The sequence below is a fragment of the Urocampus carinirostris genome, chromosome 12 (assembly GCF_059441175.1).
Source record: "Urocampus carinirostris isolate Australia breed hairy pipefish chromosome 12, RoL_Ucar_1.0, whole genome shotgun sequence".
Taxonomy (NCBI): Eukaryota; Metazoa; Chordata; class Actinopteri; order Syngnathiformes; family Syngnathidae; genus Urocampus; species Urocampus carinirostris.
In genome coordinates this window covers 27713393-27740025 of record NC_142360.1, presented here as the reverse complement: position 1 = coordinate 27740025, position 26633 = coordinate 27713393, and the positions used below count along the sequence as shown (strand labels likewise).

Here is a 26633-nt window from a genome sequence, read left to right as displayed (position 1 = left end):
GTCTCGTCATCTAGAATGTACGGTTATGTTCTACCGCAGGATATGCAAAGTTGTTAGGTCGTAAGTCTGTTCTTGGTAAAAATTGATGCATCATCGCCTGTTTTTTTTCACAGGGCAGAGAAAAAGGAAAGATCGAGGTTAAAGACAGCTTGTGTAATCAAGACTCAGGATAGAAAAGTGAGTACCAATTCATCAAAGAGGTAAACTTAAATGACAATGGTAAGGCTGACTAACTCCTCCATTAATTTAATTCTGTTTTTAAAAGAAGAGAGTGATATGATGATAATGCATGCCCCTGCTTCCTACCAAGACTTGTGCCAGCTAATAATAACGCTGGCCACAGCAGTTTTTCACACCATCTGCTTGTTTTCCTCACACTTTAGAAGCACAATGTATTTTTTTAGAAAAAAAGAATACATGAGCTGTGAGGGAATTCCACTATTACCAAAGTTTGGTCATCTGATCAGAATTTGGAGGGTTACTTTAAAAATGTTATCCGACACAGTCACTTGTTACCTGTTGAAAAATTGAATCAGTATTCGGAATACTGAAACATTAAAGTAATGTAACTGGATTACGTTGGTATTATTCTGGATTATTCCTATAGAAATAGAAATAATAATTTGTGTTAAACATAGAGGAGCAATGTAACCTTGAAAAAAGAATCAGAGGAAACCAAAGTTGGGTAGTAGCTTGTAGTCCTACAAAAAGTGCTCGAATTTCAAACTCGTAGTATAGTTAGTTAACCAGCTCGGTGGCCTTGGGGGTAGGGCACCCGCCCCGAGACTGGGAGGTCGCTGGTTCAAACCTCGGCCGACTTACAACATTGGTACTCATTGCCTCCCTGCTTGGCGCTCAGCATTAGGGGTTGGAATTGGGGGGTTTGGTCACCTAATGACTCCCAACACATCAGTTGGGTTGAGTGAGGGGGCTGGGAATCCCCTCCTCTGTACCAATCTCCCAGAAAGAGTCAGAAATATGAACGTGTTCTTGACTCTAGCCACCTCCCACTAGGGGGATATGGCTCTGGTATATATAATATATTACTTTAAACAAAAATATTTTTTTCTCTTTCACATGTCAGACAAGATATGCTCTGTTTTAGTTTACATTAGAGGATATTAAGAACCCAATGTTGTTTTAAGCACCCCAATTGTTCACTTTCTGAATTTCCAACAAACTTTTCCTTGTTTGAAGTGGGGATAACAAACTTCTTGAAAGTACAGTATTTACTAAGCTAAGTTAGTAAAGTGATCAAATAGTGGATTTTGAACAATCCATCTATTATCCGCACCGCTTATACTAGGACATGGGCAGAGGACAACCTGAATTGTTTGCCAACCAATCGCAATTTGGACAACTATTAACTGCAAAAAGAAGATAATCTATCAAATTTACTAAATGTCCCAGAATGCATCAACAGCAAGCAACTTTCCTGCCAAATGCCCAATACTCACGTTAGCAGCCTCATCAAACTGCAGGCTCACGCAAATTAAATAAAAATGAGGGCTACATTGAATAAGAAATAAAATAAAGACAAAAAAAGTGCTTTAACCTGTAACACACTCTAACAAACATGCATTGGAGGATTTCTGTAAAATTCACGCAACAGATTTGGCTCACGCACATAGCCCCTGCGTGTGTGTAAACCTAATCTCCCTCTGTCTTTCTCATGTCAGTGAGTGAATTTATCACACAATTCATCTATCGGGGCTTCATGTATACAAAATATAGTTTGAAATAAAATTGTAATCCGGAAATGTAATCCTTATTTTAATTCAATGTACTTTTTTACTGTAACTGTATCGGAAACCATTTTTTTAAAATGTGTGTCCCGATTACGTATCGCCCTTTCATGTTGTTGGGAATTAATTATCGAAATGTACCATTAACCAAATTGTTCAAATTAGTTTTCTGACTCCATTGACCAAAGACAACCTACATTCACCCAACAATTTATGCGCGCTCGTTTCTTGAGGGAAAAAGGAACAGGAAAACCGACATTTTCACACTGGGGCAGATTTCTCAAAACAACGCCTGCCGTCCTCTGTCAGAGTCCTGTTATCAAAATTCCCTAGACAAAATATTCTGCATTTGGAACAGCCTGCCCTGTCATTGAACTAAAGCCCAGTCAGTGAATATCTTGCATTAAACTCAATAAATGTAACTTGTATTCAATCGTATAAAATCCTTTATAGTCAAATGTATAAAATCTTTCAATGTATTCCGTTACTTCCCAACCTTGGTTGTGATCAATCATTAAGTCTGCTGTTTTCTCTGCTTCTCTGCAGGATCAAGACGAAAGGGGTAAGTAAATCTTATTTCAGTGGAACCCCACTTGTCAATTTATATGAAACCACTTGTGAAAACAGTTGGGTCACAAGTGACTAAATTTGGGTTATGAGCAATTTTCCCTGTAACTCATTGACAATACATTGAATCCTTCCAACGGAGCTTTTATCGTCGCCGGCGACTTTAATCGGACATGTTTATGGACTGTACTTCCCAAATCCATTCAATACGTGGACTGAGCAATTAGGGAAAAAAACACTGGACCGTGTGTACAGTAAGATCAAACATCTAGTTGGATCTGCCCATCTGTCTGTCCCTCACCCCATTCATACACCCCCCCCTCCGGAGGAAAACAAAGCCTATACAACAAGGACAGGACAAACATCTTCTTTATCTCTTTGTTTTCCTTATATCCTCACTGTAAAATGTGGAACTGGAGTGCCACGTCCAATTTCATTGTCACAATATATCCCAAAATAGAATACAATATACCTTTATTGCCATAACAATATATTGTATTCTATTTAATTCTTATTCGCATAAAAATGTGTTACTAAGATTTGATAACCTTTTGACTATCACAGTGATGCGTTACTTCACAATATTTAGTAGTCTGGTTTAAGTTAGTATTTTGGGCTAGTGATGTGTTACCAGTTATATAAGTGTCTGACCTTCATGAGGTTCCTGCTTAATGCAGCAATGTGCAATTATCAAAGTGACTGAAGGACAGTATTTGAAAGAGCATGGTCATTGATTACAACACCAAACTCGGTCACAGTGTTGTAATTATTATTATTTTTTTAACTTAAAAAACTGTAATACCTTTGCTTTTAGTATTCCTAACCGAAATATGCACATCGATTATAGACAATCACGCTAAAGTATCTCAGGAGGTAGAGCGCTCGTCTTGGGGTCAAGGGATCCCAGTTCGAATCCCGGCTCGTCCGTGTTACATGTCGAAGTGTCCTTGGGTAAGACACTGAACCCCTAACACCCCCAATAAGCAGGTTAGCGCCTTAAATGGCTGCAAGGCCGCTATTGGGAAATGTGGGCAACATTGTAAAGCACTTTGGGAAGTCATTGACTTGAAAAGCGCTATATAAATAATAATAATAATAATAATTTCCTTTGTATTGTCATTCTTTGTAACAATGTACACAGAACGAAATGTCGATACACCTGACCCGTTGTAGCGAGCCGATGCAGCCGCAGCCAACAGAGGGCGCCGCCATTTTACCAATGTTAGAAGTCTTAGGTATGACTCGGCCGAGGCGCGAACCAGCGACCTCCCAGTCTCAAAGCGGGCGCCTTACCATCTAGGCTACTGAGCTGGCAGATCATTTCATTTCATTTCATTCTACCTTCAACCAGCTACAAAGCATGATAAGATGAAGTCATCATTGGCAGTGAATAGTTTGACTTGATCAGAAGTTGTACTTTTGAAGAAATCCAAATGAATCGTTTACAGCAACAACAAATAACCCCGTACATATGGCGCTTGCAAGTATTCCCATTACAAAAATGAAGCAAGAGCAATGTAATTTCCCTCTTTCCTCTTTGCTTCGTTGCTGTGTCCAGTGTGTTTAAAAAGTGAAATGGCTTGCCAGAAACAAAGACACTATATATTGATGGATACAAATGTGGCATCCACTATAAATGAATGGTAGCATTTTTGCCATTATGAAGGAAAATAGACGGAAATGTCTTGGAGAAATCAGCCAGTTAGTAAGTGGGAGTTTGCGTGTACATACTTTCATAGAACTTAAGACTATTCAAGCAAAAGCACACCAAACATTCTCAATGTACATTTCTCAATTTAGAATTGAAGTTCTTGTTAACATTTTTAGGCATTTCATGACAGTTTTTTCAAAATGATTTTTCAGACCTGTATTGCAATTTCGATGCAAATTTCGATTTTAAAATGAAAGCGCATTTTCTGTTTTAGTTTGGTTTTTTAGGAGAATTTAATCAGTGACATGCAAACTTACCTCAAGATGACATTATTACCCACTGAGAGTATACAACAAAATGCCTATATATCTACAAATAACAACTGAATTGCCGTTGAATAAATTATCTTTATTGTCATTTCACAAAAGTATTTTGAAATTGGAGAGATTATTTTAGTGTTAGACAGCGATTTATAGAGCAAGTGGCTAGCTACATGCTAGCATCAGGTAACCGTGACTCAAGTCAAGTCATGTTTATTTGTATAGCCCTTAATCAAGCAAGGTCCCTGGCGCTCTTTGCGATGATATAAAATACAAGAGTCACGAGTTTGGCTTTTTCCTACGAATTTTTGCTCCAGGTCATCCATTTCGTGGGTAATGGCTCCACCGTTGATGACTAGCCACATTCCGCGGTGGTGGCTCAAGAGTTGTTAGCCTAGCTGCTTTTTCTTCCAACTTCGCCTCAGTTGATTCTCGAACACGATAACAATCCCTGGAGCACCAGCTGGTGATCAGTATTTCTTTCAGTATTTTCCTTCTTCTGACTTTCCTCAGAGTCCGATTCAATCAATGAATTTATTTTCAATGCAACAAGCCGCTAAAGCTGTCACGTTTGTTTAGGTGGCCAGTTGTGGAAGGGCTGTTTAACTGACAGTTTACACCAGCCTATCAAAGTCGCGCACACATGTCAGTCTTGCAATCATTGCCTTGCTTTTATTGGCTAGTACCATTAAAACGTGCCTCTGATGGGCTCGCGCTGTTAAACCCGAAGTGTGACAATTCTTGTTGGCTAAACCCTCTGTCACTTAAATAACAAACTGGAACTATATATTCTTTAAAAAAAAAACGCAGGGTCTTGCGATGACACAATTGCTCTATGTCACATCGCGATATCGATTAGACTTCAGTTACCGTATTTTCCGCACTATAAGGCGCACTGGGTTATAGGGCGCACCCCCAAAAAATGGTTTTTGGTGCTAAATTTTCCATACATAAGGCGCACCGGATTATAAGGCGCTATGGGAACGTCCACAAAACAGTCAGATAGTTCAGTCAAACTTATTACCCCCTTAAATTCCGAAAGCTTGCAAAGAAGCAAATACGTGTCTCAGACATGTACTGAAACAGTGTCTGTACGATGTCACCAATCACTCAAATGCACCGTTCCAAATATCATTCGGAAGGTTAAAGTCTTGGGATTCAAGAAATGCCAACCATTTCTTAGTTTCCATTTTACTTTTTGCTGGCAACTGTGTGGACAGCAAAATAAGAATTTTATTGTGCAGCGAAACGGGGTTCTTTACTGTGCATATAACAATAAACACTTTGAATTGAATTTAGTTTAAAAATAGACTCATCACAGAAACATCAAGATCGTTCTAAAACAAGATACCGGGAAAATATAAAGCCGCATAGCTCACCTAAGTTCTCTTGCAGCCATCACGTTCAATAATGATACGTAATCATGGTCTTCTTACAACCGCGAGTGTAGTAAATCCAGGAGAGTACAAATACAGAATAGTAAAAAATGTTTTCTCTATGCCGTAGTGCAACCCAATGTGTGATTCATGTTCATCTTTTTCGGCCAATTGCAGGCTTTGTTTCGCCCCTTTAGCCTATGCAAGCCTGTAAATGATAAAAAGGATCCACCCCCTTTACCTCCGAATAACTTTAGCCAATAGTGACTGATTCAAATAATGTTTGACACATTGGTTAGGAAATGAAACGCCGGTATATAAATCCCAGCATACACCGCGGACTACTTCGCCTTCGGGGGAAAATCTAGTCGGCGGCTGCTTGCCTTAGTTGCAAGACTTTGCGACTTAATATTGATCCATATATTGATCCACTGTATTATAAGGCGCATGGTCAGCTTTTGAAAAAAATAAAACCTTTTAGGTGCGCCTTATAGTGCGGAAAATACGGTAATTTGTGTAGCCCTAATCAACAACATTAATCACACTTTAGACTTCTTGTGTCAGTCGATTCAAAAGGTGATCCAGAAAGAGTTTAGATTATACGACTGCAATATTTTCATTGTGGTCATGCATCTTGTCTTTCGCTTTTAGTTCCTTTAGAGTAACTTGGCTCAGCTCAATGTGTATACATGTGATGTATATCTGCAAGACTTAACTTTTAAGTGCCAAACTATTAAGTCAAAAGTGTGGAAAGTGTATATTCATTTTTGTGTTCTCATCTCTTCATTTTTCTGTACCTATTTAGCTGACCAGGAGGAGACCTTGTTAACCTATCAAGTAGTAATACAACAGGAAGGTCAGTAACAGATTTTAGGGATATCGAAATGTGCATGAGTGTGTTTTGGCAGGAGGGGGGGTCAGAGTTTTTTGGTCATGATATCTTCCGGTGTTTCTGAAACTTTTTCCATTGTTCTTTGCAAAGCTCCTCCCATTGGAAAAGCTCAAGGCACACCCTCAAGACACCCTTGAAAAATAATCCAATTCTATACTCTTCATTTTTCAACTTGGATTTTGTCATAATGGGTTATAATTTATATAATGTAGAAGTAATTAGTACCGAAAATTCCCGACTACAAGCGTGTTTGCTACATTTTAAACACTGAGGCTTTAAATTCAGTGCGACGTGTCTTCTTTTTTCGTAGCGGCACCGAGGAAAACCGTGAGATGCTCTTTTCCACAACACTGTTTTTTTCACATACTTTGTTCCCTACTCTTATACCTGCTCTGCTGTTCATATAAAAACTCTTCAATGCTTCCAACAACTTTCCCTCACTTTTTCAATACTAGCAGGATACATAATTTTCAGTCTTAGGTGCTTGTTTAGGGCGACAATGGAAGTAGCTTTCTCTGAGCCTGTTACTCCGCGTTTTGAGGGAACTGTAGCGCCTACAAGAGGGCAACTGATCAAAGAGGGTGTGGCCGTAGTGAGATTCCTAGAGTGTTGCTTTATCGAAAGCCGACAATGTCTTCCAGACGTGTTAGAGAGCAGCCAATGATTTCCTGGGCTGTGTTGATCACTCTCTGTATGGTCATGTTTCATTTTAATAAGAACCTGTCTCATTAAGTTTTTCTTTTGTCCTTAAAATTATTTTATGCTAATGTAATCCATTTCTATCTTTCAGTGAATTACACAAGACCCGTGATTGTGCTTGGACCGCTGAAAGATCGAGTCAATGATGATCTCATTTCTGAGTTTCCTGACAAATTTGGCTCCTGTGTTCCACGTGAGTTGCTAAATGTTATAAACCTGTAGAAAATGTGCACATATGTCATGGATCTAGCTACAAATATTTTTAGATATGTAAGGAAATTAGTGAAGACATTTTAACCCACAGTAATTCTACTTTAATTCTGCCATTAATCTATATCAATGGTGGGCAAACTAATTATTTTTAGGAGACCAGGTTAGGAAAAAAATCGATTGATTGATTTTAGTTATCTGCTTAGTTTCCATCTTTGCAATTAGTTTAAAGATCAACAGAGACTTAAATTAAGGAGAGAAGATATCAATGTATTTTGAAATTGAAAGGAAAACAGGGTAGACCAAACCTCAAGAAATTCCAACCTGTTCTAAATGCTCTCCCCTGAGCCCTTTTTATTAGATCTCAAACTTTACAAAAGCAGATCCATCATAAATGGTGTGTTTATCAAAGAACAGCCAGTTCATTTGGCCGAAAGTGACAATGAAGTGAACAGTTCATAATAATCAAAATAACAGTGCAAAATAATAGTTAAAGAAACAAAATGGCATTCAATGCAATCCTTTGCAAGAGTCCAATATTAAAAACTTAAAAGCAAGGCATGAGGAAAAAGATTGGTGGCCTATCCAATTTTCCTACAATATATTTCTTAATAACCTTACATGAATATCTAACTTCATCGAAAATTAGATTTATTTTTATATTAGCTTGAAAGGTCTGAGGTCATGGGTTACAATCCAGCTACCAGCCTTCCTGTGCAGAGTTTGCATGTTCTCCCCGTGCCTGCGTGCGTTTCCTGCCACATTCCAAGAACATGCTTGGCAGGGTAATTGGTGACTCTAAATCGTCCCCCAAGTATAAATGTGAATGGTCGTCTGTCTCTGTGTGCGCTGCGACTGGCTGGCAACCATTTCAGGGTGTCCCCTGCCCACTGCCCGTAGATAGCTGGGATAGGCTCCAGCACCCCTGAGATCCTACTGAAAATAAATGCAGAAAATGGATGGATGGATCGGTAAATAGACATGCTTTATAGACCATTTCATTAAATTGGTTTTGAAACACTCACTATGTAATATCTCATGTCTCTCTTTCTTAGAAAAAAGTGATAATTTACACTAAAAAGACTACAATAGGAGCAAACAATAAAAACGAATAATAATAAAACAAATGCAAGATCAATAAAATACAAGATAAAACAGAAAAAAATATTTATTACATGAACAATATGATTGTTGGCATTGGGCACAGTACACATTAATTGTGCAGCTAATATGTTGTTTAACAAGATATACAGCATATTTATAGAAAGGACATGAGGGGACACTGTGAAAAGAGTGACAACGATTGTATTGATATCCTAAATTTAATTGTGAGCCTCCAAAAGGTCCCCAGCCCTATAGCTGAGCCACAATTTTATGCTATTATTTTACTAGCAGGGTTGGGTAGGGTTATGTTTGAAATGTTTATTGAAGGTATTGTTGGATACATTAATCAAAACATGACACAAAAAGAAAAACTAACGCTGAGAGTGAGCATGGCCAAATATGGTCACCTTACGCCCCCTCCCCTAAGGAAATTTGACAAATCTGTTTCTGCCAACCTTTGCTTAAAGGTTTGCACCGTATTTGCACTAATAACCCTGTCAGGCAAAAAATTCCAAATTTTTGGTATCCTCAAAGAAATAAAGTTTCCATGCAAGTTGCTGGTAGGTCTAGGCACAACTTATATCTGTGACCACGTAAACCATCAACACGACAGAACTCAAAAAATTGATCAAAAGGCACATCCATCATTCCACGCAGTACTTTGAACAGAAAAATTAAATCAAATCGAATTCTACGGAGCTCCAAAAAGTCCAATTTCAGTCTTTGTAGTCTTTCCGGATATGACAAGCTGTGCATCCCAGGTAACCGCTTCGTATACCGTCGTTGAACTCCTTCCAGTAGGTTAATGTCCTTGAGTAAGTAAGGGTTCCACACTACGCTGTTATATTCTAACCCGGGTCTAACATAAACGCAAAACATTCGAACTAAGCGTGCTGGGTTCTTGTTGGAAAAGTTTCTGTAAATGTTTGATGCTATGTTATTGGCTTTGTTGGTAATTTTGGCGATATGCGTGATAAACTTTAAGTTTGAAGTAAGAGTGACACCCAGATCTTATGTTCAGTAACAACATGCAAATCATGATCATTAATGTTATACAGCGGAACAGAACCATGTAAAAACGACTGTGCTAAGCATTTATGGATGGTTACTTTAACTTGATTACTTTCAATTACTTTTGGATGACTCCAATACCAAATATGCTAATAAAAGACCAAAGAAACTAAATATGAATAAAATTATGACTCACTACATGTGGTAAGCTTTCTCTCCTGACTTTGATCTCTTTGATCTCTGGCAAAACTAACATAAAATGCGACAGAAACAAAATGAAAATAAATCCAAACAGCTTGCCAACATCATTTTTGCCGTTCCATGTATTCCGTTACTCCCCAAGCCTGCACAAAATTTAGTCATTTTATTCATATTTAGTTCCTTTTGTCTTTTATTAGCATATTTGGTATTGGAGTAATCCAAAAGTAATTGAAAGTAATCCAGTTAAAGTAACCCTACCCAACCCTGTTTACTAGTATACACCACCCCCCCATGCCCTCCACAGGAATAAACAAACCAAAGGACACGCTAAAACCCGTGCCAACGCCAGGCTAGCTGTTCAAAAACACACAGTGAGCAGCCAGGCTAACAGAGAAACAACAACAAAGAGCGTCAAATACTATAGCAACAAAACACATCAGGTGACACGGCAAAATCAGCGCCAGGCTAGCTGGCCAAACAACACAGGATGGACAGACAATGAGTGCCAACCAGGAGCAAACAAAACAGGAAAGCCCTCGGCAGCCTCAGCGACGTAGCCGGACAAAATTATACCAACCGCGACACACGCAGCAAAAAAAGACAAAGAAAAAGCCACAATTGCCTACCTCCAGCCATAACTGAACAGTATGCAATCGCTGTTCATTACAATCGCTCTCTGTTTTGTAGCTGGCTTCACAGCAAACAACGGCACGTGGAATATTTTGCAACATATTGGAGAGGGACACTTGCCAATTGCAAAAACAAATATTCTGTTTGGGAATGCCTTTAACGGTAGCTCATTCTGCAATCACCCTTTGTTGAATTTGTCTCGTCCTCCCTAGACACAACCAGACCACGACGGGACTACGAATCCGATGGCAGAGATTATCACTTCATGCCCTCCAGGGAGCTCATGGAACAAGAAATCCAAGAGCACAAGTTTATTGAGGCGGGACAATATAACAACCACCTTTACGGAACCAGTATACAGTCTGTCAGGGAAGTCGCTGAAAAGGTAAGAAACGAGAAAGAAGGAAACCATTTTATCAGAGAAGCAACACAGCACAGACAGGGATAAAAGAGTTATGTTCAGACAATGAGAGTTGTGGGCAAAGTGCATCTACTGTTTTGTTTTTGTTTGTTTTGTTTTCAAATATTGAGTTACATTTCCCTTTTTACAGGAGACAGTAAAACAGGGGTCTCTATTGAAAAACAATCTACCGTAAATTCCGGACTATAAGCCGCTACTTTTTTCCCAAACGTTCAACCCTGCGGCTTATTCAGTGATGCTAAACGCAATCGAACAGTCCGATAAAGAAGGAAACAGAGCTACTTCACGCAAACTTTACCTTGCGAGCGTGTTGCTAGCGTGTTTTAGAATAAGGGAGCGTGGGACGACGTTTATATGACAAAGTTTCTTTCCCATACTAAAGGAGGGCAATTTTGATGATGACAGTTATATGGAGAAAGATGAGAACCTTTTACCATGATTTCTATATGTACAGTATGTTTTTTTTAACAGACACTTTAACCGTATTGCGAGCGTGTTCATAGTAGCGTTTTGCTACCCTTCACAGGCACAGTTTGGGATGAAAGTTATAATATTATTATTAAAGCTTTGAAAACTCTCTCGGTGTACCGTCTTTCTTTGTAAATATGTGTAACCATGTATAATATGTATTTGCAACTGTATATTTTTGTCATGTATTTATTTGTATTTATTTTGGACACTTATTCTGATAAGTCTTGCACTGACCAATTAAAAAGGAGGGGCGTAACAGACGCGGGGGATGACGGGAAGTGGGGACCGGTAAAGGTGACTGTTTGTGGACACGGCAGACAAAGGTGGATATATATTTTTCCAACCCTTAACTTTGGAAATATACACTTTTTTTCCTTGGATTACTTTTAACGGGACCCGGACTGTGCAAGGTCTGCATCAAATCATAACCACCGGTGTCATTTTCCGTTCATTTTGCCGGCTGTGGTTTTTAAACTGTGTACTTTATGTTCAGTTAAAATCGCGGGACTCAAAGTAGGCTTAGGGTTAATATTGTGATAGTGTTACATGTTTTAATGTGGCCGCATGCGGCTTATATACAGGTGCGGCTTGTGTAAGTACAAAAGCGGTCATCCTCTTAAAATGTGGTGGGTGCGGCTTATAATCAGGTGCGCTCTATAGTCCGGATTTTACGGTTAGTATGACATTTCCCACCTGAACACACTCAACCACACATTCACATCATCCATTTGTAAACAAACTTAAACGTTCTTTTTCTGGGGTGTAAATGGCGGATGTCAATTCACATTTCAGGGCATTATCAGTATCCACTGTTAAGGAGTGTACATGACCTTCAGATTGTCTTTCTTAGTATTGTTTTGCAAAGGCCAAGTCCCGCAACCCACTGAAAACTGGTCTGTGACCCACTTTTTGGGTCGCAACCCGAACTCTGAGAAAAACTAGCTTAGAGGGAATGTTGGTTGCAGGCACAATTGCGCACTGCTCGCACATTTTCAGCGCACAAGAAAATCTAGCCAGCGCACAAAAATCAGGGCTCAAAATTTAAGTCAAAGTTACAGTGCATGAAGGTAAAAATACACGGGTTCCCCTGACGTCGTGTCCTAAATGCGGTATTTTGAAGTCGAGTCGAAGAAGAACGAAGTTGAGGAAAGTTAGTAGAAAACCGGCTTCTTCGGCTCGGCTCACTAAAAGGAACCGGCTCTTTCGGGTCCTAAACGGCTCTTCAGGTTGTTTTTGCTTCTTTAATCCCAACATGACCAAATATTATGTAAAATTATTATTATGACTTAAATGAAATGAAATGATCTGCATTTATATAGCGCTTTTCAAGTCAATGACTTCCCAAAGCGCTTTACATTGTGCTTCACATTTCCCAATAGCGGCTGTGATCTGTGCAGCCATGTAAGGCGCTAACCTGCTTTTTGGGGGTATTAGGGGTTCAGTGTCTTACCCAAGGACACTTCGACATGTAACACGGACAAGCCGGGATTCGAACTGGGATCCCTTAATCCTAAAACGATCGCTCTACCTCCTGAGCTACTGCCGCCCCAAGGGGAAGGGGGGAATAGAACAAAAAAAAAAAATACCAAAATGAAAAAGTAGTGAAAAGCTGAGAAAAAAAGAAATAAAAGGAAGAGAAAAAAAGAAGGAAAAATTTTGAAAAAAAGCCAGAAAAAAAGAAAAGAAAGAAATGTCTGCAAAAAGTAAATAGAGAACAAAAAGAAAAAAGTAACAGCTCGGAAAAAATAAACACGATGAGATTTTTTTAAAGGAATTAAAAAAAAAAACAGGGAAAAAGAAGAAAAAGTTTGTGTTGCATTCAAATAATTTCCAATTCTATCAAGTGAATCTTGTTGCTAACATTGTACTTCCACTGAAAAATGTGATTAAGTACTGTTCTGTATCTTACAACCGACTCAATAAGCCCCCCAAAATGTTAATATTATGCGACAAAATATATCAGGAAATAAAAAGAAATGGATATCTTGTGAAAGAATTGTAAGAACAAACGACGTTTGTAGGCCGTACAACCTTTGCAATAGTACATGAGTCGATTCATTCAAAAGAGAAAATTAATTTTGCATTGCCGGAAACTCGGCACAATGTCAAGTTTTGGACATGTTTAATAATTAATTATCTTGCCACCCTTGGGATTATGGTGGCTCACTGTTGTTTCAAGCGTTGCTCACCGACTTTGTGTGAACGCTCAGACCTGTGGAAAATTAGAGGGAACATTGGTTGCAGGTGACTCATTATCTTTCCAACTTGTGCCTTTCAGGGTAAACACTGTATACTTGATGTATCAGGAAATGCTATAAAGCGTCTGCAACTGGCAGGCCTCTACCCCATTGCCATCCTCATCCGGCCACGTAATCCTCACAATATCCTGTAAGTTTCAAAGATTTTCAATGTGTTATACACGGAAAAAATAAGCATGCTCTACCTTAAGAATTGGTGTTGACTTGTGTGTTTTTCTCCAGAGAGATGAATAGGCGTTTTACTGAAGAACAGGCAAGAAAGTTCTATGACAGAGCTGTCAAACTGGAGCAGGAATACAGCGAATATTTTACCGGTAAGGCCATACACTCAATCAAATACAATCCCTTAAAGTGGTTTACCAAATCTAATACACTGTACGATAAAATAACAATGTGTTGTAATCAAATTCCTATCACAACCTTAGTGCGCAGCTGATGATGGGTCCAAGGAACAGTGTTCTCGTTTGCCCGCGTCCCTGCGTCCTAGACGCATTATTTTTGCTGGGGACGCATCGTGTCAAATCAACGTGCGTCCCCGGGACGTAACTTTTTGGACACAAACTTGTCATTATTACCCGATTACTTTTTTTTAAACAAAGATTTACCACACTCCAAACTTTTCGTGAAGCAGATCTGCCATTGTTGTTTTGGTCTCGCGGTTCGAGTTTTCGTCTGCACGCCGATCTCGAGTTGTGTAGTGAAAATCCGTTTCTTTTTAGAGAACCGGCTTTTTCGGCTCAACTCATTAAAGAGAGCCGGCTCTCAAACGGCTCACTTGCTTTATAATGCGAATTATTATGTTGTATAAAGAAGTGAAGAAAAAAGGGAATTATAAAAGGAGAAAATGAAAAAAAGACAGGTTTGTGGTTATCCCTTTAATCGGTATATTACCAACAATAATTTAATGCAGAAAATGTATTATTCTAGTTAATTATATTTGCATGTATTTTTTCCTTCTATGGTGAATGTCCAAGCTACTTCATTTTTAAACTGTTTTTATAATAAACCTCATTCATGTCGAGCAACTCAGTGTCTCACAACAAAATGCTCATTAACAATATATATGATATAAGGAAACACATGTACAATATAACATGTTAAACTACATAAATAAACAAAAGATTATTTTGTATTTTGTAAGGGAAAATACGACAGTTTGTAAGGGCATGGAGCACACTAAATTTTGGGGACCCATAGATCTCTGTTGGGACCCATGGATTTTTGAGCATGCGAGTCCCCGGGACTCATCACTTTTCAGAGGTAAAATGAACACTGAAGGAATCCTGGTTTGGGTCCCAGTGGCTTCAGTGGTCCAAGTCATTAATATGGCAGGAAAAAATTCTGTCTTTGGGAAATTCAGTGCCAAAAGATATAAATAAGTTTCTTAGAAGTATTAACAAAACATAAAATAATACATATTTTTCTTTTTTTAAACTATTCTAGACGCTGCTGATCAGTAAGCATCAAGCCCCTGCAAAGTATTTCAGTATTATAAATCACCACTAGATAGCAGGGGTGGCTTTGATCAGATCTTTGTCAACACACCTCATGCCTAGTTTTGTTTCTTATGTCCACGATGTGACATGGTATGGCAGTGTATCGGCGGCCCATATGCCGTGCAAGATATAAGTACAGACAGTTTAACGATTCAAAGCTCGATTTCCTTTGTCATTAATGGGGCAAAGAGGGAAGACGTTTTGTGCACGTGCGCGACCAGGATAACAACCCGAATCATCTGATCACATTACCGGAAACATGGGGGGCTGAAAAGCTCTTGCAAAGTTCATGGATTGTTCATGCATAAATTCAACGTTCTTGCAATGAAATGTTATTTTGCGAGCAAAGTGCCCTTGTGTATATAGAAAGCATTGTTTATGTATTTGAATTTGGCATCGTCACCTTTGGCCACAGAACATTAATGGCACCGTCCGCTCGCATACCTGAAGCCGTTCTCAGCTGCACTGGTTTCAGCTTTACTACAAGTTGTTTACATCACTTGATTTTACCACTGAGTCACATAGCGTTGACAAAGACGAGCACATATTTTCTACAGCGCCAAAAGAAAATGCGAATGAAGGCCCATCACGTAAAATGTGAGACCTATATTTATTTCTAGATGACAGCAAAACCATATTGTGGAGAATCATGCCAGATTGCAACACAGATGTGAAAAGTCGTCTTTTGCTGTCGCTGCCACTGGTGGTTGCTGTGGTAACGGACTAAATTGCATTTTGGGGACCACAAGTCCCCAAACACTAGCCCGGTTTTATGCCCACAAGTCCCCAAACACAAGCCCGGTTTTCAGCCACTAGTGTCGGCCACAAGTCCCCAAACACTAGCCCGTTTTTTTTTCCTCTAAGTCCCCAAACACTAGCCCGGTTTTATGCCCACAAGTCCCCCAACACAAGCCCGGTTTTCAGCCACTAGTGTCGGCCACAAGTACCCAAACACTAACCCGATAACAATAGACCAAGCATAAATTGAAGAAACATAAAATGAGTCTGCTTGAAAATGGCACTGACACTGCACTCTTGTGGCTCCGCTATGCCATTCCGTTTCGTCTTACCCGTGATTAACAGAATTTGGCATTAGTTATTTGGGTTTGTCCTATGAAGCGTCATTGCCCTCTATGCATCATGCCTAAGAGTTAAGGTAGCCATTTCCAGTGGTTAATTGTATCTTTCTGCAACTACCCAATTTTACCCAACACCGAGATGGAGAGAGATTTGCCTCAAAAAAATGTACACACGTATTGTTCATATCCACAAATATATTGGCAATATATTCAGTGACATCAAATAACAGGTAGGGTTCCTACGAGTGTATGAAATCCTCGAAAAGGCTTGAACTTTCAAGGTTGTATTTTCAAGGATTAAAAAGTGATTGAATTTTGGGTGAAGTGATTATAAATGCTTGAAACTGTTGCCATGTTTTTTAACAAGTCTGCTTAAAATGAGGCCGACTTTTTTCCCTGGTGGCTTTTGCTTTGCTATTGCAATTCTTCCTTCCTTTGTGGTGAACGGCATCTGGCATAAGTTTATATATACGGCATTGTCCTGTAAAGCGTCATCGCCAACTACTTGTCGCACCCAAGAGGATAGCTTTATGATACACCTTAAACAGGGCACTATGGAAATATGTATTGGTGTAAGGATTATGTATCAATAATGGGCATTTATCATGGGCCATGCAAAATTAAACTTAATCGTGGTAAGTTAATGGGAAGAACTTCCTGCAACTGAAAATGTAAGATACATATTACCCTCATTTTTACCCTGCAGCTACTGTATATGGGAAGAGATACGTCTCAAAACTATTTTACACACTAATAGTTCAGATCCACAAATATATTTGCGATTTACTCAAGATCTAAAAATCATACGTTTTGATAAATGCTCACGCAAACACTAGGGACTGGAGAAATTGAAAATTTGGCTTTGAAAGTCTTTAAAAAGTGCTTGGATTTGGCCATGAAAAAGGTGTATGAACCCTGAACTGGGCTATTGATTGATTCGCACTAATGGTACAGAAAAAATTGGCTTTGAAAGTCCTTAAAAAGTCAGTGTACAAACCCCGAACTACTGTAATTCAATTTGAGGCAAAATCTTAAGAAACAAAATGAATGTCCCTTCTCAAGGTTTCTTCATTTTCCTAATGTTGAGGTTTTTGAGTTTTTCCTTGGCCTCATGTAGGTTTTAGATCAGGGGATGGTGCAATAATAGTCTGTGGTTTGCAATAATCTGTGGTCTGTGCAGCCCTTTGAGACTCTTTGTGATTAAGGGCGTCACAAATAAACTTCGTGAACTCAATGGTCCAGTCAGCGCTCGTAAAACGAACTATGGCACATCATGCCCATTTATATTTGTAAGTGGTCATGTGATGGAAAAACATATGCTGCAGATTGAACTGTGGACCTCTTAAATGAGAAGCACACAGTGTACAAGTCAGCCACATTTCGACCTCGTAAATTGGTTCCTATGAGGGGATTAAAAACCAATTTTACAAGATATCTTTTACAACCTGACGGATAAAAAATCAGTTGGAATTGTAAAATCACACTTCTTTGAGTAAGAAGCATTGATGTGTCACGATCTGGTACGTCACCTTCCCCAGAAGGCGCCAACCGGGTTTGGAACTGGACACAAAAGACCATTTCCATCCCAGGCCACCATCTCTTTGACCTTTTTTCCTCTGGTAGGCGCTAAAGGTCCCTCAAAACTAGGACAAACAGCCGCAGAGACAGCTTCCTCCCAAGGGCCATCACCCCCCTAAACGAAAGCACAATTAATAAATGTCCGTTACACCCTGATAAACAAAAAAATCAGTTGCATTTCAATGAATTGTGGCTTTCAGTACTGAATGTATTCATGTCTAATGCACACTCATGTATAAAGCGCACACCTATTTTTTAATTTAAAATCAGGACAATTTTTTTTTATTTACTTTTACTCAGCTCAAACTAAGCATTGTAAGTGACAAACGTTGACTACACAATACCAGCAAAATTTTTATAGTGTATTTAATGTCCTTCAAAATCTGATTCCTCGTCAGATACACCAAAGAGTTGTTTCTCTAGTTGTCCCTATATACGTCAGGATGACTTTCTGTTTTCACTATTCTCTAACATTCATCTCTAGTACTGTGACTAGAAATACCGTGATAATGAGATCAAACCTGTCTTCTTGTATGCTAAATGTTTACATGTTACATGTTATACAGCACTTTGAGGGGCATTTTTTAGCCTAAAAAGTGCTTTACAAATGAACTTGTTTTTTAATTTGATTTAATGCCTTTTCTTATGTTATCGACAGTATATCTGTGGGTCTATTTTTAGGATCAGGTGCGCGCCTCGACCCAGGTCGATTTCCATTGCATTCAAAGTTTTGCGATTGTGGTCAGCAATATTTTTCGACTGATTAATCATTGCATTAAAAAAAAAAAAAAAAAAAAAAAAAAATCTGTAAAGCCAGCTGACATGTAAAATACCCTTACAATAACATTAGAATCAAAACAGGTACCAAAAAGTACAGTGAAATTACATTTCCCATGACTGGAAATGCTGGGATGAAAAAAATGCTGGGGGAAAAAAAAACCTAGAAAGAAAAAGCAACTCATACAATTAAAAAAAGTTACATTTTAGTTTTTCTGTACAAATGGGCTGTCATAAAATGAGTCGCACCCAGTCTGGCGTTTTTGCTGGACCATCACACGTGTTTTGGGCATCAGTACGGCTTGTAGGTGCTTTGGTGGCCTCGTCTAGGAGCTTTGCCATAACATCTGCTTCACGGCCAGAAAATTCTGGCCACGCATCGGCCCGGTGCATTCGCAATGATCGCAGCAAGGCTTTAGGGCTAGGACCTTAGCTTGGCCTTTTGGCTGAGAGTAAGTGTCCCGGCTCCTAGGCTTTGTAGCGTATTATGAACTGACCGATAACGGATAATGGATAATGAATAACGAAGATAGAACAATAACCCTTAAAAACCCCAAAACCCCCATACACAAATAAATACGGTGTCAAGTCAAGTCATTTTTATTTGTATAGCCCTTAATCACAAAGAGTCTCAAAGGGCTTCACAGGTTATTACACAAGAGCAGTTTAGGTTATTTATATGCTATAGAGTAGAAGTGAGTTTTAAGCTTAGATTTAAACATTTCCACTGAGGTTGCAGATCGGATCTCAGGGGGAAGAGCATTCCACAGTACCGGTGCCCGGATGGAGAACGCTCTCGAACCAGCGGAACACTTCTTGGCTCTTGGGATCACCAGAAGACCGGCGCTCTCAGAACGAAGGCTTCGGGCCGGAACATAGGGGGAAATCAGATCTGAAAGATATGAGGGGGAAAGTCCATGTATGATTTTGTTTAATAATAAGAGAACCTTGAAATCACATCTTAGGCTAACAGGGAGCCAATGCAGGTTAGCCAAAATTGGGGTGATGTGATCGGACTTTTTTGTCCTAGTTAAAAGCCTCGCTGCGGCATTTTGTACCAGCTGAAGACTCTTGATTCTGGACTTCGGGAGACCAGAGAGTAGTGCATTACAGTAATCGAGACGGGAGGTAACAAACGCGTGAATTATAATCTCTGCATCCGACTGAGACAGTATAGGACGAATTTTAGCAATGTTACGAAGATGGAAGAAAGCGGTTCTAGTAATTTTCTTCACATGTGTTTGAAAGGACAGATCGGGGTCAAATGTGACACCTAAATTTTTAAGTGAGTCACTAGCAGCCTGCGTAACACGTGTATAGCACACTTAGTTATCTGCATTACTGTGACACTGCACGGTAATGAGCTTAACGATAACGCTCATGTAACTAAAATTTCAAATACTGTGAGCTGATGTGGCAGGTAGGACGGTGTGAGCCGTTGCATGTTCGCAGTCCTAAAATCCCATTTCTTTGAGGAATGTACAAAGTAAATGGTGACAATCGCATGTTTTTAGGCTACCTAGATAATAACCGTTGATGTTTGTTTTCCACAACAGCTTTCGTCCACGGCACAACTCTAGAGGAAGTGTATTCGCAAGTGAAACAGATCATCGAAGAGCAGTCAGGTCCTTATATCTGGATACCGACCAAGGATCGCCTTTGAGCAAATGTGGTTCACTCTACACGTTTTTATACACCAACTCAGCAGCACAATAAGGCTTGTTTTCCTCACTCTTCTCCACACGTGCAGATTTTCCATGTTTCCCTTACACATACATACACCTAAATAAGCTTTCTAAATACTGGGTGAGGCTGAGACTGCTCTGGGATCAAGTTAACAGTGTTTCCAGCAGCCCATTAGTGAGTGGATCTTCCTACACCCAAGTTCCTTAATGTTTGAAGACGTAGTCCAAATCAATGCACCCGTCAGCCGATTTATTGATTTTAAATATTGTTCAATTCTTGTCGGTATTGTTGTTGTTGTTTTCATATTAACAGAGGTTAATGCATTCACAAATGGGTTTGTCGTCATACTGTAACTGAGATGCGGACTTTGCACGCTGTAGCTTTAAGAGCATGTTTATGGGAACAAAACCTATCCTCTTTTCCATTGTCTCTGTCCTGTTTCACGGCTTGGCTCCACTTTAGATTTGAATTGCTGTCTTTGTAACAATCTCTGACTATTCTACCTTTCACTCTCATCCCTTTACTTTCCTACCAGATTGCCTCTAATTGAAATAGGAATTGTGGGTTTAAATGTTCCCTGGCATGTTGGATAGAAAGGCCATGGTAGAAAACATACTAATCGAAAAGTTTATAAATGACAATCAAAATAAGGAGAGAAGATATCAACTTTAGAGGACAATTCCAAATTTCAACCTGTTTTAAGGCCCTTCCCTAAGCCCTACTAATTGATTGTTTAGTAAACAGTCAAAATAAGGAGAGAAGAGATCAATACATTTTATACTTGCAAGAAGAACAGTAAAGGACTCTACAAAACCCCCCTCACAATGCTGCTCTAAAAGCCATCCCCTAAATCAGGGGTCAGGAACCTTTTTGACTCAAGGAGCCATAAAAGTAATATATTTATAGTTTTTTTAGAGAGAGCTAGACCTGCTCTCCAGACAAAAAATAATTCTACACATTTTATTTCACTGTGTGACGTTAGATGGTTCGATAAAATCTATTTAAATAAAAATAATATATTAATAATGTATTAAAAGAAATAGACCACTTGAAATGTGTCTCCCTCCCGAAGTTACTTAAGAGTGTTAAGGTTCATTTTGACCATCATTTTTGTCCAAAATAATGGTTTCATAACAAGGTGCAAGCAAAGTTCTTTTGTAAAAATGTCACAAATTGGTCTCAAAATAAGTTTTTTTTCATCAACTCTGTCCCTTTAAGTGCAGAGACAGATAAGGAATTCATATGAATAGAGGAATAGGGAGACATTGAGAGATCGACAGAAGAATAACTGATAAAAATCAACCTCTTTCTACTATTATCGTCTTAATAGAAAAGGTAAACTACCAAAATTACAGAAAAAATGGCATAGAGCCTCATGTGATGTCAAATGAATACACATTTTTTGACCTACGAGTAACTTAAAAATGCATGTTTATGATTTTTACCACTAAGAGGCGCTAAATAATACACAATGTACCCTAAAATTGTTAATTAATAGACGACCAAAAATAAATGATAACGTGTCTTTTTGAAATGGTGGCGACGAACGACCCTTTGGTTTTTTGAGTTTGTTAATGCGTAATTTAGAATTTAGTGCCTAGAAAGACATAAATTATGATAATTTGCAAGTCTGAGAATTTCAAAAACAATTTGATAACATGGTCTATTCATAAACCCATAGAAGACTCAATTTAACGTGTGCATGTCTTCATGGAGATTTATTCATAAATGCAGATGAGAAAAATTGGATAGGCCTGTATTATTTTTTCCTTTATTTATTGTTGCGGTATCAGATTTAAGACTATCGGTAGATACAAAAATATATAGATAATTTTTTCCCTCTTAGCCCTTTTGCTGAATTTTTTAACCAGCCACTCAAAATTTTTGCCCACCCCTGCTCTAAAGGGTTACTCGGGTCCATTTTATTTTTTAGCTTATGCGCAATTTTATCTGGCTAAAACGCAAGTTTCCAGACTTCAAAAACTACCGTATTTTCCGGACTATAAGTTGCTCTGGGGTATAAGTCGCACCAGCCAAAAAAATGCATAATTAAGAAGGGAATCACATTCATAAGTCGCAACGGGAGTATTAAGTCGCATTTTTCCAAAATCCAACACTAAAAACCTACATGTCATCTTAAAGGGCATTTGAAAATTAAAATCAAATAGAGAGAATGTACAAGCACAGGAGTGGCGAACAAGTTTGACACAAAGAGACGAAATTTTTAACTGTGAGAATCAAAGAGCCACACCACGCACTGACCTGCCATGACAGACAGACACACACAAACACACACAATTAAAAACTCTATTTCCCATAATACACTCCTCTCCTTACAATACAACAAGTATTGTTCTTGTGTTGATTTTAAGGAAAGTGTCCAGCCTCAATACACACAAAAAAATTAAACATGAAACAAGGCAAAGAGCCGCAGTACAGTGGAACCTCGGTTCTCGACCATAATCCGTTCCAGAACCCTGTTCGAAAACCGATTTGGTCGATCACCGAAAATCGTTTTTCCCATTAAAAGTAATGTAAAATCGTTTTAATCCGTTCCAACAACCTGAATGTTTACCACGAACGTAAACATAATAATAATAATAATAATAATTTCCTTGTATTGTCATTCTGTGTAACAATGTACACAGAACGAAATGTCGATTGCACCTGACCCGTTGTAGCGAGCCGATGCAGCCGCAGCCAACAGAGGGCGCCGCCGACCACTTTTTAAGTCTTAGGAATGACTCGGCCGGGGCGCGAACCACATGAAGCTAACCCAGGCTATTCGTACGTTCGCGTTAGCGTAATCTTCCGTACGAAAGATTACGCTAACATGAACGTGTAAAAATAAAAAAATCAGGTCGTTTACACGTCATTTAGCACCCGGGTCTCCACAACAAGTGGTGAGCGGTTAAAGGATAAAGAAAAGATTTATGAATAGGATTTCTTACCTTTGTGGTGGTCTGCAGAAGCCATGCTCTATTCCCTCGAAAGAGGGGAAACTCGCACATTTTCTTCATATTTTTCTATTATTTCTTTCTTAAATGCAATAGTTGTACGCACTACTTTTCTTTTTTCACCTGTAGCAACTTTGCTGCTTGCACCGACCTTCTTCCGAGGCATAATTAGGGGTTAAAACACTCCGTTCACCGATATTAAAAACGAAAGCAAAAAGAAGTGCGCGCTCACGTGACAACAGTTCTTCACGAGGGGTGGGGGCAATCTACACCCGTACGCCGCTCAGCATCGCCCCTAGCGTACCGGCGTTCGAACTCCAATTTTTTGAACGAAAAGCGAAGCAAAAATTTCTCGAAATTTTTGGTCGAGAACTGATTTGTTCGAACTGAGAGGCGTCCGAAAACTGAGGTTCCACTGTACATAGAAAATATGATGAGGCAAAGAGCCGCATTCTTATTGGCCAAGAGCCGCATGCGGCCCTAGAGCCACGTGTTCGCCATCCCTGTACTAGCATATCTACCTCAGTAACGACGTAACATATTAAGATAAAACTCCTGCATAAAGAACACGCTTACCGAACTATCAGCTTTACTCCAGATTACAAAAACCAATGAAAAATGCATCCTCGGTGTTACTTTTACCGGTAAACAACTCCTTTGACTGGGGAGGTAGACAATAAGACGGCTTTTTTCGAAAAATGTCAATCAAGATAACAGGGTAAGGTTGGAATGATCACCACAGGCCTAGAGCGCCCTCTTGTGTTTTAGTGTGAAAATAACATGTGAAGTCATATACAGTACCGGAAAACTCAATGACATAATAATGTTTTAATGTGTCTACTGTATTAAGTCGCAGCCTTGGCCGAAATATTAAAAAAAGGCAACTTATAGTCCGAAAAATACGTTAAATGAAAGAGCACCTGAAACTTAGCTTAAATGACTGTCCCCTTGGTACATTAAATGTCTTTGTACTTGGTCTTAAACCACTCTCCCTATAAGTAATATAACCTGACAGTGTCCTTCCAAGTAATATTGATGCATATCAATCCTCCAAGAAATGGTGGCATACACCATGATGGTGTCACAAAGAGCTAATTCCTTTCAAAGTTGATGTCGTTTTATTATTTGTTTACAAGAGGAATTCTCAGGGGATCTAACATGCTGAACTAGCAAGATAACGTTGTAGCTCCTTCATATTGTTTCTTTGTACTTTAGTGGTAGGAGCGCTAACCGTCGCAAATGAAGGGAAACTAATATCGCGACTGTCTTATATCACGTTCAAGAGTCGAAAGAACGAGATGTTTCTAGAAAAAAAAGCCCCCAACGGAACTCGTCGACTGTTCATATGCACCTACCCTCAAACCTTTCCACCCCGAAGCTGAACAGAGCCTAGAGCAGAGATTGGTAACCTGGTGTCCTGCCGAGTTGCCCCACCCTTTGGAGGCGCCCTAGCATAGGCTGACCTGACAGCGGCAATTTTGTTTTCTTAATAATCAAATAAACCAGCAACACTGAAACTCAAGTCAAGTCACATTTATTTATATACGAAAATGTCTCAAAGGACTGCACAGGATTACAATGACACAATTACCTGATCTTAAACCAGCATGCGGGCAAGGAACAACTCAAAAACCTTGGTGTGAGGAAAAAAGAGAAACCTTGAGAAAGGACCTCACATGTGGTAATCCCCCTTCCAGGATTGACCAGGGTGAATCACAATTAGCATTACTGTACTCAGAATAGTAAACACTAACTCAGAATAGTTGCTTTTACTGATGAAATCAAACAAGGGTTGGCACGCATACGTACAATGCATGATTACAATAGTCACCAAACATGTGTTGGAAAGCTACCACAGAAAAACACGCTAGGCCTAAAAGGTGCGTCAAAAAACTGTAGTTTGAAGAAGTTAAAGAGTCAAATACGACTAAATGAAAACAAAAACCGGTAAACAACTCCTCCGACTTGTCACGGGACCGGACCAGATCGGAAGCAGGAGGCAGGAAGGGTAAACTCATTCAGTTTTTCCTTGCCCACATGTACGTTTGAGATCAGAGGATGGTGTAACAATAGCCTGTAGTCTGTAATAGTCTGTACAGCCCTTTGATACTTCTTGTGATTAAGATATATACATGTTAACATGAGTTAACTTGACCAATTATTTGGATGGTTACTTTTTGCTTCTTCTGAAGTAACAGTCACTGAAGAGGCACAGACGCCATAGGGATCTTAAACAGAAGCGGTACCTCATATGCGATCCCTTCTCAAGGTTTCTTAATTTCCTCATGCTGAAGTTTTCAGTTTTTCCTTGCCACATGTACGTTTGAGATCAGAGGATGGTGTAACAATAGCCTGTAGTCTGTAATAGTCTGTAGTCTGTACAGCCGGCCGCTTTCAAAGGCACAAATCGCAATCAGTATTGTGCGGATAGAAAGGAATTTCAGAACACCTGGTTGCCCACCTCTGGTCTAGAGACTGACATAGAAGCCGGTTCTGTAAGTCATGAGTTTGGATCGCTAAATTGTTTGACATGTTTCACAGTAATCGGAGCTGATTTACATGCAGATAATATGTTGATTGCTTTACACCACCGTACCCTTTTTCTTGATTCTGGCTTTTTGTTTTAACCAGGAGTTTACACCAATGTCAGAGTTGAGCATGTATGCAAAGAACTTATTTTACAGAATGATCTATCTATATGCTGTATGTTGATATTTATCCCTGCACTAACTGCCTATTTTGGTACAAAAATAAATGTCTATAAAGAGTTGTGTTTGTTTTGATTACCACACTTTTCATGTTGATTTTGTGACTGGAAGAACAATATACTAAAACTCAAGATAGATTCTACTTGAGTCAAATAAGGCCACACACAGCAGCCACGAAGATCTGATGTTGTCACAATCCTGCACTCTGGTTTCCCATCTATAACTCCTCTCTTACTAGAACATTGATCAATTACCTGCATCTTGGACCATGAATGTTGCACCTCCTTCATACTGAACACTGCCCGGAGAAAGGATCACTGTTTCCTGTACTAATCAGTGTTTCTGCACCATCCAGAGTGGGTGTTTGACAGATGTTCTCAAAAAAACTAAGAACTATACGTGGAATGAAGCCATCATTTAACCTGCTCACAACACACTTCCCAAAATCTACACCAGAAATCTGAATGCCCGGTTTATATATATATATATACCACAGCCATATCCCCCTCGTGGGAGGTGGCTAGAGTCATTTCTGACTCTTTTTGGGAGATTAATTCACAGGAGGGGATTCCCAGCCCCCTCGCTCAACCCAACTGAGGTGTTGGGAGTCATTAGTTGACCAAACCCCCCAATTCCAACCCCTAATGCTGAACGCCAAGCAGGGAGGCAACGGGTACCAATGTTTAAGTCTTAGGTATGACTCGGCCGAGGCTTGAACCACAACCTCCCAGTCTCGGGGCGGGCGCCATACCCCCAAGGCCACCGAGCTGGTTTATGTATAATGTCCGGTTTTACT

The 26633-nt window shown here is 39.4% G+C and overlaps 1 protein-coding gene across 1 annotated transcript in view; it reads left to right on the top strand.

The window, feature by feature from the left end:
• The window catches only part of LOC148355402 (disks large homolog 4-like), a 177580-nt gene extending 151684 nt beyond the window's left edge, over window positions 1-25896 (top strand). The window contains exons 16-23 of the mRNA XM_088350535.1: window positions 114-177; window positions 2292-2307; window positions 6465-6515; window positions 7342-7443; window positions 10619-10791; window positions 13577-13686; window positions 13779-13870; window positions 20043-25896. Coding sequence (XP_088206661.1) covers window positions 114-177; window positions 2292-2307; window positions 6465-6515; window positions 7342-7443; window positions 10619-10791; window positions 13577-13686; window positions 13779-13870; window positions 20043-20149 — 715 coding nt within the window. The 3' untranslated portion in view covers window positions 20150-25896. The remainder of the gene's footprint in view (window positions 1-113; window positions 178-2291; window positions 2308-6464; window positions 6516-7341; window positions 7444-10618; window positions 10792-13576; window positions 13687-13778; window positions 13871-20042) is intronic.
• Window positions 25897-26633: the final 737 nt, after the last annotated feature.